The following is a 20,631-nucleotide window of genomic DNA, read 5'->3' as shown; positions in this document are numbered from 1 at the left end:
TTTCGTCCTGTCACTGTCTGTTTCTTCTATTGAGAGTGGTCAGCTATATCGCACACGCTCCTTGGTCCACAGTCCGGGATCCAACGCTACTCCACTTACACAGCCAGTTGGCAGCGGAGTTGGCACGCGCAAATACTACAGCGCTGATACCACAACTTCAACATGACTTTCGAATCGTGCAGCTTAAGAAAGTGCAAATTAAGAAAATAGCGTGTGGAAGTTCGCGCAATTTGTCCCAAATGGTTAAAGTAGATGAATGTCAGGACACAATTACGACTCAGCTTAAAATCTGTCATCTATCAAAGTCTGGACTCAGTGAAGCGGAACTAATACTTTCAAGGGCCGGTCATTTTGACCTTACGAAAGATCAAATACAACAGATGGTAATTTGCCCACAACATCGGCATAAACTCGGAAAATTTTGGCGGCCACCTCGTTCTTGCCAGTATCCATCGCATAGTGGACCAAGAAAAAATACATTGTAACGAAAGGCATGTAATTGGTTTGGAGACTGCGAAGAACATACAAAGTCACCGTGGGAATAGGATCACGTAAGAATTAAAAATACCACGTGACGAGGCGGCCATGGTGGGGGTCAAAACAAAAGAATATTTCCTCGAAGAATTTACATGAAAATAGATTTTAGTTCCCAGAGGAGAGAAATGCTTTTGTTCTTGACCACCAACATGGCCGCCGTGACGTCACGTGCAAACCAGCAATACCGTAAAATTCCGAAAATAAGCCCCGGGGCTTATATTTTTCAAAGACCGTTTTTGAGGGGCTTATTTTTGGAGGGGCTTATATACGGAGGAAAATTTGGGTGTCAAAATCGATTGGGCTAGCCATAGAAGTACATTTACCGTTTTTGCTTTGTTTTACTTTGTATTTAAGGGCAATTTTCCAAGTACAAACCCCGGGGGGCTTATAGTTGGCGGGGCTTAATTATACACGGAGGGGCTTATTTTCGGAATTTTACGGTAATTTAATTACTTAATTCTTTATCAAGATGAGTGTTTTTCTTCTTTGAGAAGACAAAGGGAAAAGGGAAAAATTTTTGATGATAATGATAATGACGACGACGACGATGATGGCGAAGTTGTCATAAAAATTGCAAGACCATGATGAACTCAGTAGTTCACTCAATCTTTTCTATTCAGCAATATGTGGGAAGTGTAGAAGCAAACATAAGGAAGTGATGGGCAAAAGTACGAAATGGCTTAAGTTAGATCCTGATAAGGAAGAAGAATGCGATCCGCATCACAGTGCTGCAGCTTACGGCCTAAGAAACAGGTAAACGATCGTTGTTGGCGGCTTTCTACCTCTCCTTGTAGACGCCTCCATTCTCCGTGTTGATGATGTAAAAAATTGACCTCTGAACAAACCCCTTAAAGGTCTTGGAATATTTAAACACTTTTCTGAAAGATCCGCATTTGGCCCGTTCAGGACCAAAGGTACACACCGGGTTTACTAAATTACGCGCTGCGGCATATATCATTCCGATTTTGCGACTTAGCTGCTGCGCTCATTTGCGGAATGCGATTATTTTGAGGGCGGCGTTTACTTAAAAATCCTCATAGATTTATAAAAAAAAAAAATGGTTACTTTTAGTGGAAAAAATGGGCTTGCTAACTTTCGCCGTTCCGAACTACAAAACAGTGCTAGGCACAAAAATAAGTTTCCCACACTGTTTTAGGAAGAGTGTCATGTTCGGGTTGTGTTTCCTTGCTTTCACGGGGGGCGGAGGGTGGGGTGGGGTTTTAAATAGAGGCAGCACTTCATCAAGGGTGACGCAATATTGCGTCCATAGCATATGTCGGTTTACTTAAGATGTCATTTTCCAAAAGTGCCAAAATGTTTTGTTTCCAACTCTTGGCGAATTGTAGTGCAGTGTTAACAAAACAAATTTTAAAGACGCCTTTTATTTTATCAGGCTGCTAAAAGAAACTTCCGCGCTTGAGACCCCACAAACGGACAGGCTTGCTGGCGCTAACTGGACGCCTGGAGGTTGGAGTGGGGTTGGTAGTGGTAGTTCGCAGGAAGACATACATACAGACGAAATTCCTGAAGTATTCGATGACGTCGTTGCTGATTTTTGACTGTTAACAGCACAAATTCTCGCCTAAGTATCGGATGGGCTCTTAACAAAGGTAGAACTGGTGGAGTTCATTTTTCTGAGAACGTGAGACGGTACCTTACAACAAAATCGCTTCACGGCAGAGAACTCGCGGTCAGAAAGCTACATCAAAGGAACAGACATTTGATATTACAGCAGATGAGAATGACGACATCGACGCCCTCATTGGAGACTCTGATCGCAACAATTTGCTTGACGACATTCAAAGCAGAATTGGACTAGAGCATCCGATAGTATACGACACATATGATCTTTGCGTCTATCACAAGGAAGGAAAGCTACAGGCCTTCAATGTTGCAATGCTCAAGACTATTCTTCGACACTTTGAAGTACCTTTCCGAGCAAAAGATAGAAAACCAGACCTTATTAGGTTGTTAACGGAGGTTATCCACGAATGCAACTGCTGAATAGAGTCTACTGTCCCTTTTTTCAGACAAAAGGGACAACAATATTTCTTCTTGTAACTGAATCAATTAAGCTTTTATTGTGCAAGTCTTAGTTAATTTTTTTTCCGAAAATTCTTTGGCATTTGAGTTTTTTCGTATTTGTTATGTGACTTTTACCCGATGACACGAAACGGAGTCGCTTAATTCGATAAAATATTTAAATAATGTAATTGTTTTCTTATAAGCCCGCCAATCGAACACTGTCGAGCTCACTTAACTCACTCTCCATCAAGGAATAACCAAAGTTCAAGAAATCAAAATTCCAACTAGAATTCAAGTTTTGATCTTCAACTGTCCAGTCTGTCTCGGAATTCCCAGAAGAGAAAGCACATAGAATAACAAACCAAATACAGACTGAAATATGACCATTATAACTGATGCTAGAATTTTCATATATCGAACTTAAGCTACTGACAACGTGTAGCACGGCCTATTATATTTGCGATTAGTGGTCGGTTGATTCATCACGCCTTAATAATGTACTATATGACCTACTATTACTAAAGTTGCTTAAGTTATCTAGACATTGACTGTACACATTTCACCGTTTTCAAGCAAAAATAGCAATCAGTTTAGTTGTGATGGGAATTCATAAACATGTAATTAAAATGTGGACTAGACGTGAATAGACACCCTATTCTGGTTTTCGATTCCTCGGCTTTTGGAGTCCAATTCTCTTTTTCACAACTTATCTTTAAGGACTACCGTGTACTCTCGTCCCATACAGCGTAAAGGTCAATTCGTGAAGGACTTGCCCGCTGTAAAATGTAAATACTTAATTTTACCGGTAAAAAAAATGTTCCCTAAAAAAGCAACTGTTGTATGTCGAATAAAGCACGTTTGGAAGGGCGAGACTAACAAGGGTTAGTGGCAAAGGTAAGTAAACTTAATGGTCTACACTTCCGTTCAGTTTTCCTGTAAATAAAGTACAAAAAGAGTTGCCTAATGGCATTTTTTATTATTTTCAAGCTTAATAATATCAATAATTATAACAAAATATTACAACAAGCAAATGCGATGACCTTTCTAAAGTCTCGCCTGTGACTATGCTTCCAATGAAAGCGTTAAAACGATCTATTTAGTAAACAAAAATTAAGGTTTGGCTGCTGAACTTTTAGGAATAATTATATTTCTGAAGATCTATTTATTGAAAAAGGAAGAAGACGAAGAAAAAAATTTTTTTTCGGTTAAAACAAAACATATTTTACTTCCGAGCGGCAAGTATTTGGAGAAATTTCCCGTCGAAGGAGCCGGTGTCACGCAACGCGAATTCTGCATCAATATGTAAATTTGAGTCGAAACCTTCAAGTCTGAATCGCGTTGTGCCACAAGTTTTATTGCATAAATTGATAGAATACCTCTTTATCTTTAACTAAAACATGTTTTTAAGTCTAGGTTAGGTGCCACTTTTAAGAATTTTGAGAAATTTCTGAGGCATATTTTGGTGCAGTTTGCTTACTTAATTGAATTACTAGAATAACGATAACCTGTTTTTGCTGATTACAGAGAAATACGGCTAAATCGTATTGGAACAGTAAGAAGAAGCAATATACTTCCAAATGAGTACAAATGGTCTAGGTTTTAACGGCCCGCAGTAGCTTTTAACGATCGTTAAAAACCTGAATAACAGCGTCTAAAATTTGCATATTTTAGCCGGTAACGGTCGTTCAGAGATGAAATGCTGATAATGGCAATAAAATAAACTATTTCCTCATTCTAACTGCATTTTCGTTATAAGGATGGATAGTGGTATAGATGATATAAATATGAGGCAAAAGTGTTTTCGAGTCTGAAATCGAGCGGAACGCTTTTAGGGACATTGCCTTTTAAAGTTTAAAATTAATGCTTGATACCTAATAAACTGATGCAGCACAATATGACCCACCCACCCTCCCCCCCCCAAAAAAAACATAGTTTAAGAGGGGGAATTTATATGCAAAGCTCTTCCCTCCTCTCTCTAATCAATGACCGATCCAGCTTTCTGAGTAAGGAGGGGGCCCAGAGCAAACGGGGAACAGGGATGGGAAATGCTTCAAAAGTTTTAAAGGTTTGGTTATATTCAGAACCTACTTTTGTATGACAAAAAAGAGACTGGAGGGGTGGGGGGGGGGGAGAGGGAAAGGGGGTAAATCTGCCACTGTTTGTTTGTAATCAGATTGCCCGGTGAAAAGTGATTCCCTACAACTTACCAAATTCTCGGACAATATTCTTGCTTGAGTCAGGAGAAGCATGATGTATCATTTCAACTCGGTACTCATATCTACAAGAAGACAAAAATAACATCATTCAACTAATTATCATTTAAAACTGAAACAAAACGTGAAATACAGAGTGACTTACTTGGATGTCTCTGGCAGACCAGCAGAAAGTTCCAGGAACACAGATAGATAGTTACCTCTGACCACACCATTACCATCCTACAAAAACAACAACAACAACAACAACTTAAAGGGAAGAAGCACGGGAATTTGGTGTTACATCAAAAACTCTGAAACGTTTTTTGTCAACCGAAACCTTAAAGTATTGCTCAAATTTATTGTAGATTGTCACTACCATTGTGCTAAGACTATCGGTGAGTGTCTCTGGCCACAGATGGAGTGGGTTAGAGCAGACCACAACTTGAAAAAAGTTAGGCTAACTGTTTTCAAGTTTTCGCATTTTTGTTCTCAAAATGCACTAGAGCAGGTCATGAGTTGTTCCTTTCAAGAATTCAGTTGGTTTCTTTTTCTTGATGTTCAAAAATTATTTTGTAACTAAGTGAAGGTGTTGCCACACCATTTTCACCACAAAAGGTCAAAATCCCCATGATACTTCCCCATGAACAATGTTTGTGTTAGTTGGGCAAATCTCCACAAAGCACAGTTTACAAGGTTTTTTTCTTTTTGTCATAGATACATACTGGATAAACTTTGAGTCTCCAGCTAAGTCCACTGACATTTAATGGTTCACTGTACACAGGGTCTGCCTTACGACGCAACAAACTAAAGCAAAAATTATACATATTAATTAACAAACAAAAGCTAAGTATCAATCATTCAGAATCTCATCTCAAAACTGTACTATTGCCTGTTACTCTACCATAACAAATAATACTTAAATGTTGCACATCTCCTCATTTCAACAGTGAAACACATTCTCAAGTAACTGTGCTAAAGCCAGGATATGATGATGTTTCATGTTAGATCCACCACACTGCAACTACATGTAATATTAGATTATTTTTGAACACATTTCCTTTAAAGAATCTTTTGTTTGCATGTTATTACATTTTGTCTGATGATGCCGCTAGTCCCTTGATCAAATCTATGCTTTTACAGCGGTATATGGCAAAAATACCCTACAACAGTATTAAAGCATACCTAAAATTTGTAATGCAAAATGTACTTGTGTCATATCCAGGCACGATTTCACTGAAAATAGAGAACACAATGTTTAGTAGGTTAACAAAATAATCACCTTTCCTAGTCAACTACTGTATAATGAGACAATCTAAGGACCATATGTTGTGGTAGAAATTTGCTTTTGAAGAATTTTCATTTCAAAATAAGTTTAACTTTCTATATATCTTTGTCTCAGATTCACTACAGCGACCATAATCTAAAAGAACCTCTAAATAGCAGATTGGCAAACTTCCAGGATCTACAGATTCCATTTGGAAGGCTGGAGATCATTGATACAGTAGACATAATTTATAGAAGAAATTCAACACGTTTGTAAAGTTGCCAGAAGATTTCACATCATATTTTTAGACAGGTGTTAAGCTCATAAAAGATTTTGAGCTTTATTTGGTAGCCTGCATAGCTGGTGGTTTTGTTCGTGCAGCGTCAAATGTTTTGGCAGCGGAGAGACGTTTTAATGAGCAGTGAAACCATGAGAGGTACATCAGCCGCTTCACTGCCAAAACTTTTGACCCCGTGCAAACAAAACCGCCAGCTGCACAAGCTATTTATTTGGCTGTTTGAGTGTCTGGTACAATGTTTTACAAAACTTACCTCGAAAAATCAGCTGGTATTGGTGGACTGACAAAGGAGGCCATTGGCTTTCGATGAACCTAATGACAAATTAAATAATTATTTACATCCCTATTGCTGCTAAGAAAATTGACCACCACCCTCTTTTAATTCTTGCTCTTCCACACACCTGATTAAACATCTGTAAAAGTTCACCACTTTTGGCAATAAGTTCACTTCTGGAACACGAGTGCAACTAGAACAGAACAAACTAGTAATTAGTCAAAGAATAGTTTAGTTTTCAGGACTGCTTCCAGGCTCACAGTGACACTTTTTAACTGCAAGACGTCACTGACACAACATTGTAGTTATGTAAGAATATTATTATAACTGACAAACCTGATGTTCTACTTCCTGCAACAATGATTCCAATAATTCTGTCTCCTGAGTCAGGGAGTTCTTTTGTCCTGTTCATGAAAAAATGTTAAAATAACAATGAATTATTGTTAGAATGCATGCATACAAGGACTAACATTTCACAGGCAGACTATCTGAGTTCTATGTGTGGCATTCATTTTCCAGAACATCTGGGACAATGTAAACTAAAAGGGGATCATTAGGGAAATTAAAATAATTTAATAAAAGCTAAATCTGAGACTGATACAAATCCTTGATTTAGATCAATATCCAACCTTTTAAACAATGAATTAAAGAATTCAATTTGTCTAAAACTGTACTTAACACATTCTTTGGCTCAATCGTTTTTAGATCATAATAAACTTACCCATGAGAGTAAGTAGTTTACTCTTGAGTTGAGTATCCAAGCGAGCTATCATCAATTCAACTGCATTACGAATCTCACGGACACGCTACAAAAGTGGAAGAAATGTTGGCATTTTAAGACATAGTTATCACCATAAGCCACCTATCCTAGGCAGCAGAGTATAGTAGATTATATGTACGAAAAGTAATCTTAAGAAAACGTCAGGAAAAGACATCAATAAATACCTCTTCCTTAGCTTCTCGTAAACTTTCAACATTACGTTCCTGAAAAGAGAGTGATAATTTCAGGTAGAACAAATTTGTCTGGCATGGCACAATGAAGATCATTATTTATTCTGGATTATTAAACTTAAGACTACCAATTTCCCTTTTTTTTTCTCAAATAGACAAGGATCACTTTGTAGTTCAGTTCTACTTTATCATGACAAAAGAGAAAATACCAACAACAACACTGTAAATAGTTTGAATCCAATCCAGTAGAGTATGATTGTTCAGTTAAATGCAGTAGTGTGAAGGACTGTTGTTGGCTACTGTTACTGATGTTTAGGGAACCTCAATGGAAGACATGTGTATTATCAGTGGATGGTATTAAATCTCTGGCTATTGACATGATTGTTTTTCAAAAATGGTTGGCACATATACAGGTGTATATTCAGCCACCTGTTGGTTTTCAGCTAAATGTAAGTTGGTCCATAGTTTGTAAATAGCTGTTCAGCAACACTATTGTTGATATCATGGTTTCTACTCACTCGTTTGTGTTCAAATTTCTTTGTTGACCAGTCAGGTCAGCTTTGGACCCTTCAACATTCACATTTCTCACAAATACAGACAAGCCATAAACAAGAAAGTAAAATACTAACAATAGACCGATGGAAATTTGACAGAAAAAAGATGGATCAAAATGTGACTGGTACATTTAATGTACCAGTCACTTTTACAGTCTTCAGAGTACATAAGTCATCACAGCCTAAATAACAGGCAACCAATAACACTGTGACTTCGTTGACCAATCAAGTCAATAACCAGAGACTTAATACCACTTGCTGACAATATGCAATATACTTGATTGACTGATGATAAGTTCCACTCAGGTTGTCAAAACATCAGTTAATTTCACCATCAACAGTCCTTCCCAGGGCTGCACTCACCTAGACAATCTAAAAAAAATTCAGTGGATCCCTGATTATGTGATCACAGATGGATCATAAAAATGTGGCTGTATTAACCAGGCCCCAGTTGTTCAAAGAGCAGATAACGTTATCCAGTGGATAAATAGCTATCCAGCAAATAAAAAAGAATTTAATAAATGTAGCAACTTATCTGCTGGATAAAGTTATCTGCTCTGTGAACAGCTGGCATCAGGCTGTTAGATTGATGAGAGGTCCTTTAGATAAAATTATATTGAATTGGAGCTTTGGCATCTGGGATAGACGACCATTGATTCTGATGAGCCCATGCAAAGGTCCTAACCTGTGGTGTAGGGAATGGTACAGGGGTTTCAATAACGTTTGAAGTAGGTATCATGAATGCTAGCCAAAGTTAAGGCAGTTAGGCCAAGAAAGTCTTCATAAGAATTTAAGGTAGCACACAACAGTTTCCAGAACTCTCCATCACAAAAATTTAAGGTTACTCTGAACCCCTACCTACAATTTTTCTCAACATGCTGATCGCAGTTCCATAATAAAAATGGCAGTCACCAAGCTCGTTTTTGAGTTATAACCACTTAAAGGTAAAATTAGGGTTGTTTTTAACAGGTTATGCTGTTGCTATGGTAACCTGTTATGTTGAGAAAATGGCCATGACTTGTTTGATACTAATATTGTTGTATCAAAAGGCAGTAGTATTGATCCGTCAACAGAAGTATTCATTGTATCAAGGGTGGTAGTATTGATCCATCAAAGTATATTAAAGAAGTAATGGAAAGTGCTGGAAACCAGTGCCAGCCACCTTAAGTCAACAGCAAAGACCTAAAATAGTAGTACACCCCTTATAGTCACATACTAATGAAACTGCTGGTCATGTTTTTTAACTAACAGGATGGTTAGTAAGGAAGGGTTCCACTAACTAAAACTGTGAAATAACAACATACGCACCACTTCTTGAACAAGACTAATTAGTTCCATTAATCTTCTTCGTAATGCTGCAACCTAAAAAGCACGAGAAGCTTTAATATTACAAATCTCAAAGGTTTAAAACATGACAGTGTGAATCCTACATCCACTTTTAACATATGACTGAAGTAAAATATTTAGTAGCTACAACTGTACCTCATCAGTAATAGAGGACACATGTTGGTCATACACTTCATCCAAAGGCTTGAATGTGTGGCCAGAGTGCTGAGGTTAAAAAACAAATTAAACTAATTTTAAGGCGCATACCATGTATCTCTTGCAACTTTAGGGGTTCATGGGTATCCTAGTTTTCATAACACACTCTTGAAGATAACAAGTGTTTCTTCCCTTTTCCTCTGGAAAATAGATTTTCACATATGAAGAATGTGCATGTGAAGAAATCTTGAATATATTATCAAGCACACAGGTCTCATTACAAATGGATGGTTAGAAGGACTTAACTGACTAAGCACCTTAATTTCTCCTCAAAAAGGGAATGTGTGGTCGTGCTGAAAACTGGTAAGGGTTTTCTGTAGACAGCATATTTTTTACTGCTAAGATTTTTGGAGAAAATTAGAAGACAAATAAGCGATAATCCAGTCAGACTAACAGTTCAATGTCAAACAGCTGAACCAGCAATTTCAGTTCATTGGAAAGTGGCCTTCAGGCAGGTTATTCCATACTTACCAAATACCTGCACTGCTTTGTTTCCACTGCCATGGAAACAAAGTCAAACTTATGTTGAGTTGTTGTGTACCAGAAACTTTTGGTTCAATGGAAAGTGGCCGGTAGGCAGGTTATATTCTCTACTTACTGTTCCACCCCACAAGGCACACTGATGACAGATGCACTGCTTACATGTGCTACAAAACACACTGAGTTTCTCATGATGAATATCACATCTGCAACTCAATCCAAAGTTACCGTTACTGATTTTGAAATGCTCTCAAATGTATGATATCGGGAAGCTTATTAATAAATGTAAAATTAAAAAGTTTCTTCATGGCTAGCAACAATAACAATCAATCTTCGTTTGTACTCACTCTTGCTCAAAAATAAAATTACAACAAAGAAAATATTAAAAGTAATAATTAGAGTAATGGCTGCCTGGAATAACCATAGGGGCTAGAGGAGCCAGGCAGACAGTAATGTTACAATGCAGCAAGAATGTTACTTTGGATTGAATGTTATTTTTTTGGCATTCTAATCTACAAATTATTTTTGTTTACTAAAATAATGTACACGTATTCATTCTCTAAAAAACTCATAATTTTAAAAAGTGAAGAAATAAACAGTTGAAAAGTAGCTGAAAAGTTCCTTTACTTGGTTATACCTTGGTAAAAGTGTATAACAATAAGCTAGCCCAGTCTATTTTGAGATGCAAATTTACCTCCAAGTATAAGCCCAGCCGATTTTGTAATGAAAATTTCCCTCCGTATATAAGCCCCTTCAAAAATAAGCCCCTCAAAAAGCACCTTTGAAAAATATAAGCCCCGGGGCTTATTTTTGTAATTTTACAGTATGCAGTAGACCCTTATCATCAGGCGGCCATGTTGAGTCTTGAGGTAATAAAAAGCTTTGTTTTCCCACAGCAAGCCTCGGTCAGACGCAAATTCAGTGCGAGGTTTACCGTGCAAAAACAAAGCTTTTTATTCTCTTGAGACTCAACATGGCCGCCGTGTGATAAAGGTCTATATACAGTGTATGCGTACATAAGGTAAAATAATCATCACTTGATGGTTGTAAGGCATTATTTAGCATGTGAATTAAATTTTACTACTAACTGCACGATAACAAAAACCTTTTTTTTTAGATCTGAACAATGAACAGGCATTAAAATGGCAGTGTTATATAAAATATTATCATCTAAGGCAGACAGAATTAATGTGTACCTATCTACAGAAGCAGCTTTCTTCAGCTTGAATGTCCATGACCAAACATAAACACGTACTGACTGACTTAGTAAGCCCACTAGTTCATCATGATAGTAGAAAGACAATTCTTAAAATCAATCAACCACCAAACAGACAAACATTTTTGATAATCTTTCCACTTACTTGTCCTGTTAAGTTTTACCCAAAGCTTGCACATGCTACATGCATTATTTTACACAATGTTGATTTGAACACTGTTACTTATTTTTTTTTATATCGACACACAATCAACGACTGTATGCACATAGACCACAAGCACTTGATTAGCTTGAATGTGTGGGATGTAAAAAGTGAACCCACATATAGCATGCTTGAGCTTCAGGCTGCAGCTGCTCTAAGCGCATATTAAAGTTCAGAAAAAAACATTCAAGACATATTAAAAAACATTTCTCCTGATAAATTAAACCCTGTATGCAAATAAGCTGCTCCTATTAAATTTGCAATGAAATATTCCCAGTCATTCTAGATTAACTCACCTATCTTTGTCGGCTTCATCTTTAGTTTTAGGAGGTCCAGTTAATTGAAGAGAATCCAGTTGCTATTAAAAACAACAGGAAATGAAAAGAGGTACATTCGTAGAAAAAAATTGTAATGTTACATGAACCTTGAATGCAAAATATTTTACTGAAATACAAGGCATGCGAAAAGTCAGGAATCCACTTTAGTTTAATGTACAAGTAAGTAATTTCAAAGATAACATTTAAATTAAGAATGTGGAACTACATAAAAAAAATAATATTCAGACTACTAGCTAGGGAGACAATTCATCACTTGAAAGTTGGTGAAACCCACATACTTCCTAATTTTTTCACCCACTTTTAAAAAAATGATGTGTGATCTTGAGCAATATATACGAATTAAAGCTTATCAGGAAATGATGTCTTTCTCCTACACTATAATTATGCAGAGTGTCTGACTTGTTCTGATGCATATATCAAACCACTAGAAGTTATATATTAAAGGTAAATAGAAATAAAGTTTATCACATTATAATAAAATGATTTTAAAAGAATATAATAACAAGAAAAATAAGAAAAAACAAGATTCACCAACAGCAGTGACCTTTTTTTGTTGTTTAATATACACTGACAGTCAGTTAGACTTAATTAATTATTAATGTAAGTAGAACATTTTAAATGACCAATGCAGTTTTTCAGTACTGTATTTTAATTTTTGAATGAAATTCTTTTTGTCATGTAAATATTTCAAATGCCTACAACTGCCCCCAAACACCCCTAAGGACAATGCAGTTACAGAAATCCCACTTTTCCTGCTATCAATAATTAATTAACTACATCTCGCACAGAAAGATCATAAATTGCTATCATGATAATGATAATAAAATGTTAATGATTACAGTTGCTGCCAGTGGAAGAGAAGCTCTTCCTCTCAGCCAGCTGACAGTCAATCTACATCACATCTGACCAGTATGTTTGAAATTTGAACAGACTTTTGAAATTTAAATGTCAGTTTTGAACATCGCCAAGTGAGATGTTAGACTTCCTGTTGTTTATTGACAGTATAAAGCTATGAATTTTTCTTTACATCATTTCAAAAAATAATAATTTATTGCTTCCCAAGTGTTTTGATTTTTTTTCAGTTAATGCTTCCCTACAATTCTTCAGAAGATTATTATTATATAATTATTATTATTTTATAAAAAATATTAAAATTAACAAGGCTGCTGCATAACAGGTGCCCGGTAGCCTGGGGCCAAAAAGAAAATGCTCTGGGCGCCTAAATTTTTTGCAGCAGCACCTAACACTTCACATGTTGGTCTCCTAACTTCTCATCTTTTGGCCTAATTATGGGCTTCTTGAAATTTTTCTTAGGCAACAGCCTTGAAATATTATTATTATTAATATTAAGATTTCCAGAGAAAGCTTCAAGATTCCATTCAAATGCAAGACAATACAAAGAGGAATTCAAATGTTGATTTCATTGTCGGAAATACTGGTCATGTGTGACAAAAATTAGACTGTAAGACATTTTTATGATATCAGATGTGCCAACCTGTGTTACTTCTTCAACCCATCGGCAATGGACAAGTTCATGAAGGTGTAAAGAGGCTCTGCAAACAGGAAGAGATGAAATAAAGAAATTTTCAAGTGGCAGAAAATTATATGGAGTGAATGATGACTGCTTGAAGTTTGCATGGAGCAAGATACACCACTTGAGCAGTTTAACATGAAATGTCTGCACCAAAACTGTTTCAAGCAACACATGTATTCACAATTAAATTTTCACTGTAACAAGTGAAAAAAGCCTGATGAAAACAGCAAGTAAACTCGATTTATTGATTGGAAAGATCCCATGATCACTGTCTGTGAGCATTAATTAATTTAAACCACAGCAAATCAAGAATAATCTACAATGGCTAAGGCCCATTTCAAAAGACATACTTCTTGAATCATGCAGTGTTAGGTATCAAGTAATTCAGCATCTAACTCAATATTATTTGGTTTGGCAGAGTTTGTCACATAATACAACACACTCCCTCAGATGGCTGACAGATTAGCCTTGCCAATGGTTTGGGATTCTGTCTATGCCATCTGGGGAATGGAATCACATGTTTAATATACGATTATTGATATTTTTTTAGCCAAGGGTATAAATGCAATCACATACATGTAATAATTATTGCACAAGCTGTTAGTGGTTAAATATCCACCATATGGAAAAAGATGACAGCTGTATATTTTACCACAATAACTTGCAAACCTAACACAGCCAATAGGCACATAGAAAATCTTTCTTTTTTTTTGGGGGGGGGGGGGGGGGAATTCGTCCATGTACCAACAACATTTTGTATGCTAGGTTTGGAGTTTTTAGAACTTTGCTGTGTGTTTTTATGAGCATTGTTAGGGTATTCGTACACTGAGAATTATTATGGGTAATTGTACCAGTCGCATCTTTTTCCGTATGGTGGAGTTATTTAGCCCATGATTACTTAGATCTTGTGGAATGATCAATAAAGCATAAAGTTTGTGCATGTAAAAGGTGTACCCTTTGAATCAGTTGTCACTTCAAAGTCACTCCATAGAACATTATTTCGTCTCAATTGACCCATTACATCAAAGTCAAGCTTCATGTATTAGTTAATTTGATACCATTAACCTCTCATATGCAATGAGCCATAAGCTGTGCTATGATGTCACTAATTACGTCTTCATGTCTCCAAAGACCTTAAATTGAACCACTGAGCATACCTGCAGTGTGGGCACTGAGGTCTTTGTTCTGTGAGCCATCGCTAGAGACAAAACAAAAATGTACAAGTATGAGAACAGTGCTATTTAATGTCACAGTTCCTATGACTACTTTAATTAGATCTTAATGAACGAACAACAATGTGATAAAACTCACAAATTTTGTAAGTTAAGTATTTCAAAGTACGCTTACTACATGTTCCTGTATTATTACACACTGTAGGTGTATATCATTAGAGAGTGTAAATTGGCACATGATGACATAACTTGGCAAAATAATTGGTAAAGTTCTTAGTACTATTAATTTTTATGCCCACAAAAATCTACAAAGATCTCCTCAAACGTAAATTACATATAAATAATTAAAACTGTCTCTGATCCCCCTATCCACATGACCACAGTGTATGACATGCATGAGTACCACTTTAAATGACTTTAATTAATTTCTAACTTGTTTTCTGAATACGTATTTACTTGGAAAGGCACCACTGTCACTTCAAAGATCTTTGGTAGGTCTTTGAAGATCTTTAAAGATCCTCAAAGATCCTGCAAGATTTTTTTGCCAGGAAAGGCTTACCAAATGTTTGCCTTTTAATGGAGTACTTATTCCAGCGTGCTATTAATTTTTTATTCAGGGGAGGTGCTGATTGAAAACCATAACATTACTAACTCTTTTAATACTAAAACAATTCAACAACACAGAAAGTTTTAAATGTCATATAACTCTCTTCTTAGCCTGCAATACAGGCGTTCGCAGGCATCACACAAAGGCCAGAATCTCGGTTGAACCAAAATAATATGTCTGCATTGTAGGATACTGTCTTCTTTGCAATCAGTTAAAGGCTGAGTGCACACTATTGCCTGGCATGCGCAAACAAGCTTCATTTCTAAAGTTTGGCCCTTTATTTTGTCGCTACAATCCCAGCTTCTTGGAATGTCATCACACAGTTTTAATATTTCATATTTAAAGTACTCAAGTTTCCATTCCAAGTGGACCTTTGTAACCTTACAGCAATTTTGGGAAAACATGGAAATTCACTTTGCGATTTGTGTCAAATTTCTTAATTTGAACTCTGAGATCATATAAGCTATGGCCATACGTGACTGACGTATATATTTCTCATGTATCAAAATTAATCTATTCAAATTTCAAATTTCACAATATTGAGATGGTACCAAAGTTAAAAAAAATTACTGACTTCTAGCCGAGGTCTTCCTGCACATATTCTGCATGTATTATATACATACATTAGCCAATACATGTATATTTTGTTAGAGGAGTATGCTAACTCAGGAGAGGACATTATCTTAGTAACATATAATGACGCACAACCTAAACTTATCAATAAATCGACACTAACTTACAGTTATACGTTTCAGAATCATCCTGTATTTTCATGTGTGTTTTAAAACAGAAAACGACTCGTCATCCAGCTTGTGTCAAGCATGATTTAAAAATCAAAATTAACAATCTTCACTTATCAAATCACTGAATCCTAGCCGACTTACGTACAGCTATTGTGTGGATAGTACATTCATCCACATTCTAATAAATTATATCCAACTTCTCAATTTTATGACAAAGACTGTGAATTTTGGGTCTTCAGGCATTATTCTTCAACAATTTTAAAATTACGTACGTGTTAAAAAGAGACTAAAGTGTTGCAGCCTCAACAAAAGAATTCTATCTAAAAACACCTGCACTAAGATTTATCTATTGAAAAATCTTATTGGAAATTTGCATATAGCTGAGTACTAGATCAGTTTACAACAAGTTTTCAGGTTCAAATTTGCATCCCATTCATAATGAAGGACATAAAAGACTCACACAGCTCTTTATTTTGCATGCACCATGGATATAAAATCAAATTTTTTTTCAGATAAAATAATCACTGCATATTAACAAAGTGAACAATTCAACATTTGAAAATAACGAGCAGCGAAAAAGGACAGATCACAAACAAACAAGAATCTTACCAACAAAAACATTATTTTAAAAAAAATTTTAAGAAATTTTGTTGAAAATAAAATCTTAAAAATTGGCACTTAACTTCGGTAGCAAGTTTCAATTTTCAATGAAAGTGACTTCCTTAATAATCTACATGTACATGAATGTGTTGTGGTTTAATTTTTTTGTTTTTTGGTTCAAAATTTTTCAAACCAGTTTAATTTTTATTTTCCTTTGTGAAGTATTCATTATGGTAACCATAATCAGAGACAAAGGGAAAAAAATCAAACTGGTTTGAAACTTTTTAACCAAAAAAATTTTAAAAAACAACATATACACACATTTTCAACAGGTTTACATTCCTTGATAAATCCCGAGTGACTCTAGTCACTACCAGAATAACTACAAGCAATTACACAACAAACAATCTAAAGAATACAAGTGTACATATGTCATGCATGGTCACTATACTTTAATGTTCATGAGCAATAACTTTTGATTCTACTCTGTAAGTGGACGGCACAGCGGTGTTAGCAGTTTGAGGATTGGTTGGTCTCTGTATTGCCACATTGTTTTGTTACAAAAGAAATTTTACTCCACATCATCTTTCTTCACCCAGGGGTTGATTTAATAAAACTTTTACACTTGTATTTTACAATCTGAGACCTTTGGCTTTACATGCACACACACACACAAAAAAATTCTATAGAGAGTTCAAAAATTAGTTCAATAACGCTGATTGAAAACTTCTTAAAGCGTTTGTTGGAGTCATTCTCTGCATGCCCATGCAATAACTGGGACCCAGATTGTTAATATCTAAAAGTGTAAATGTTTTATTAAATAGTCCGCCAGTGTATAAATGGGTACTGGTCACAAAATGCTGGCCAGGGGCAACCTTGTGACAGCTAGCTTTCCATCCAGGGGAAAAACTGGGTTATCAGCTCTGGCTACATGGACCGCCTAGACTCAAAGACTGTAACACTTTACATTTACATAACCTGCCATTCTGTTACACTTTTTCATATAATCTAATGTTTACTCTTATACATAATAACCAACTGAAGATACTACACACATTGTGTGTGGTAAAAAAAAGATTTACCATAACTAGAGACATGGAAACATAGTCTAATGTTAGTATGATCAGTTATTTTATGATAAAAATATAACGCCAATAATGGAGCAATAAAATTATTAACTTACTCTTATACACAGAAAACAACACATCTTGGAGCAATGAGGGCAAAGTCTTGCATCTCTCAGCTTCTCCATACAGATGAAACACCTGAAGACCTCTGCCAAGCTCTGCAAAAACAAATCAAATCAATAATAATAATAATAATAATAATGATAATAATAATAATAATAATAATAATAATAATAATAATAATAATAATAATAATAATAATAATACAGTCGATTCCCAATAACTGGGACCCTCACTAACTCGAACCAATTTTCCTTTCCCTTCAGGTCATGTTCTATATAATTTTACCCTTGATAACTCAAACCGTTTTCAAGTTCCCTTGAAGGCTCGAGTTATAGGGAGTCGACTGTAATAACAATAACCTTTATTTACATATGACAATAGTTAAAACCATAAAAGGCTTATGAGATTGTGTAACTACTAAAATTGAATGGCAGTTAAACTATGTGATTACATATCTGAAAGTTTCACTTTTTTTTGTGAACAGAATTTTACAAAGAAATTAAAGTGCACCTTACCCCCAATTTTTTCTCGCTTAAATAAATCTTTGCACCTATGCGAAATGCATTGAGCCTTTTTGCGCCTTTTTTCAACCAAATCTTGACTTTTTATAGGTTGTAAAAGTTACGAAATCTAGCCATCATCTGTCCCATGACCGAGCTAGTAAGGGGCATGGGTCTGTTCCTTACTTGACGTCACAAACTGCTTTGCATGCATTTTCACAAAGACTTCATAAAATGCAAATCAGTTTGTGACGTCAAGTAAGGAATAGACCCATGCCCCTTACTAGCTCAGTCATGGGACAGATGATGGCTAGATTTCGTAACTTTTACAGCCTTTAAAAAGTCAAGATTTGGTTGAAAAAGGCGCCAAATAGCGCAATATGTTTCAAACAGGTGCAAAGATTTATTTAAGAGAAAAAAAAATGGGGGGGGGGGGGGTTAGGTGCACTTTAAGGCTGCTGAACAGCATAAATAAATAAATAAATAAATAAATAATAAAAATAAATGCTATGAAATAGATCATATGAAGGGCTCGGGGCAAGAACGTCCTCCCGGTTTTTCATTGATTTTCGATGTGCTCAAATGTGTACACAATGAAAATTCTTGGAAAAAATTTCCAAGCCCCCGGCAGGAATTGAACCCACGACCTTCCAATTACTAGTCTGGATGCTCTAACCACTGAGCTATGGGTGACTCATGTGGTGAGCAGGTCACAGGCTTAGGGTTATAAGTCTCAGGACTTTGCATCCCGCGAGTACAGTGTCACCCATAGCTCAGTGGTTAGAGCATCCAGACTAGTAACTTTTCCCCAAAAATTTTCATTGTGTACATATCATCTATTTCATAGCATTGGGTGGCTGGTTTGCGAAATAAATGAAGTACATTGTATTATTAATTTTAGTATAAAATAATCTTGATTAATGATTAACCTAATGGTAAAATGAAAAGTTTTACTTCTAAATCATTCCATTCATTTGCCAATCAAATCACAGCATTCAGGATAGAATGCCATTCTGTGCATATACACGTTACTGTCGTAGCAAATCTTAATCATCTCTACACCTCAGTATTCTAATCTAGGAGTTACTCTAGGTTCATCAGCGTATAATTATTTTCAAAAAAAAAAATAATAAAAATAATAATAAAAACATGAGTAGTGGCTTGCTTGCCCCGCAAATAGCTTATCACTACTGACAGTGACTGTAAGCCTGTGAGTCTGCCTGTTGTTTGACAAGTGATCACAGTTTGGTTACTTTCTAACTACCTAATTTTTAAGCTATTTCAAAGCACATATTGGATGTATCATATTTTGAAAAGAAAACACTGGTGGATAGATACTTTATTATAAACACCATTGCAGCCATAAGCTGAATTACGGGATATTTACAAATTCTAATAATAACAAGGAGAAAATAAGAAAATCATCTACATCTTATAGAGATGGCTAAAAATAAAACCGTTCTTCAAACGCTCGGTCTTACATAGGGGGAGAGTGAAATCAATTTTGCGTCTCAGTGCATATTTACAACTCTTCCTTTGAGGGAGGAGGCTATGGAGACTGTGGGTGGGGTTACAGACGATCTCGTCAAACAGATCGATTGAAATCTTTTCTCTCCGCTCATGAAGTTTCGGTAGGCCAACTGTTTCTAGTGCTACACTATATGACAGGTCAGGATAGATGATTCTGAATGCCCTTCTTTGGATCCGTTCCAAATCTACACTAATGTAGTTTGGTAGAGAATGATGGAATACAGGACTTGCGTATTCCAGGACGGGCCTAATACAAGTCACATAGAATTGCACCAGTTCACTTGGTGCCACTCCGGATCTCTTGAGTTGACGTAAAAAGTAGAGACGAGAGGAACATTTTCTAATAAGTTCAGAGCTGTGCATATTCCACTTTAAATCGTGGCTAATGGTCACGCCTAGCAATTTGGCACTGGTGACTAATTCAAGGGGTTTGCCATTTAGGACTAGGGGTTCAACATCGTGGTTGCTATTGGAGAAACCAATTTGAAGTTCTTTGCACTTGGCCTCATTCAGTTGGAACCCATCGAGACTCGCTTGTCTCGAAAGGTCATCCACAGCTTCTTGGAGTTTGCTCTCACTACCCTTTGTAACTATTTCGGAACAAGATGTATCATCCATGTATTTCCACATGTCAACTGGTGTGTCCAATTCATTAATCATGACAAGAAATAACCAGGGGCCTAATTTTGTTCCCTGGGGGACACTGGATGGCACAGAACGCCATTCAGAGTGACAATCCTGAGCAAGTTTAACTCTTTGTTTCCGGTCCATCAAGAAGTCAACGATCCAACCTTTGACTTGACTCGGAATATCATATGTTGTTAGTTTTTGAACAAGAACACTGTGATCGATAAGGTCAAAGGCCTTACGGAAATCAAG

At 36.2% G+C, this 20,631-nt stretch overlaps 1 protein-coding gene across 2 annotated transcripts in view; it reads right to left on the bottom strand.

Annotated features, from left to right (window-relative positions):
- Nucleotides 1–20,631, bottom strand: part of LOC146468962 (uncharacterized) — a 35,261-nt gene that overhangs the window by 10,752 nt on the left and 3,878 nt on the right. The window contains exons 2-17 of one of the 2 annotated variants that reach the window (XM_085123992.1): nt 17,716–17,817; nt 14,568–14,608; nt 13,372–13,429; nt 11,835–11,896; nt 10,239–10,326; nt 9,581–9,649; nt 9,407–9,460; nt 7,539–7,577; nt 7,315–7,399; nt 6,930–6,997; nt 6,721–6,786; nt 6,573–6,631; nt 5,940–5,990; nt 5,480–5,561; nt 4,921–4,997; nt 4,770–4,840 (exon numbers count right to left, since the gene is read on the bottom strand). In XM_085123992.1, the coding sequence (XP_084980118.1) occupies nt 4,770–4,840; nt 4,921–4,997; nt 5,480–5,561; nt 5,940–5,990; nt 6,573–6,631; nt 6,721–6,786; nt 6,930–6,997; nt 7,315–7,399; nt 7,539–7,577; nt 9,407–9,460; nt 9,581–9,649; nt 10,239–10,326; nt 11,835–11,896; nt 13,372–13,429; nt 14,568–14,608; nt 17,716–17,817 (1,072 nt within the window). Of the gene's footprint in view, nt 1–4,769; nt 4,841–4,920; nt 4,998–5,479; nt 5,562–5,939; nt 5,991–6,572; nt 6,632–6,720; nt 6,787–6,929; nt 6,998–7,314; nt 7,400–7,538; nt 7,578–9,406; nt 9,461–9,580; nt 9,650–10,238; nt 10,327–11,316; nt 11,396–11,481; nt 11,531–11,834; nt 11,897–13,371; nt 13,430–14,567; nt 14,609–17,715; nt 17,818–20,631 lie in introns of those variants that run through there. The other variant, XM_085123993.1, reaches the window with a different exon arrangement.

Source organism: Pavona decussata, unplaced genomic scaffold (genome assembly GCF_977016875.1).
Source record: "Pavona decussata unplaced genomic scaffold, jaPavDecu1.1 SCAFFOLD_128, whole genome shotgun sequence".
NCBI classification, from domain to species: Eukaryota; Metazoa; Cnidaria; class Anthozoa; order Scleractinia; family Agariciidae; genus Pavona; species Pavona decussata.
This window is presented reverse-complemented; position numbering and strand designations above follow the sequence as displayed.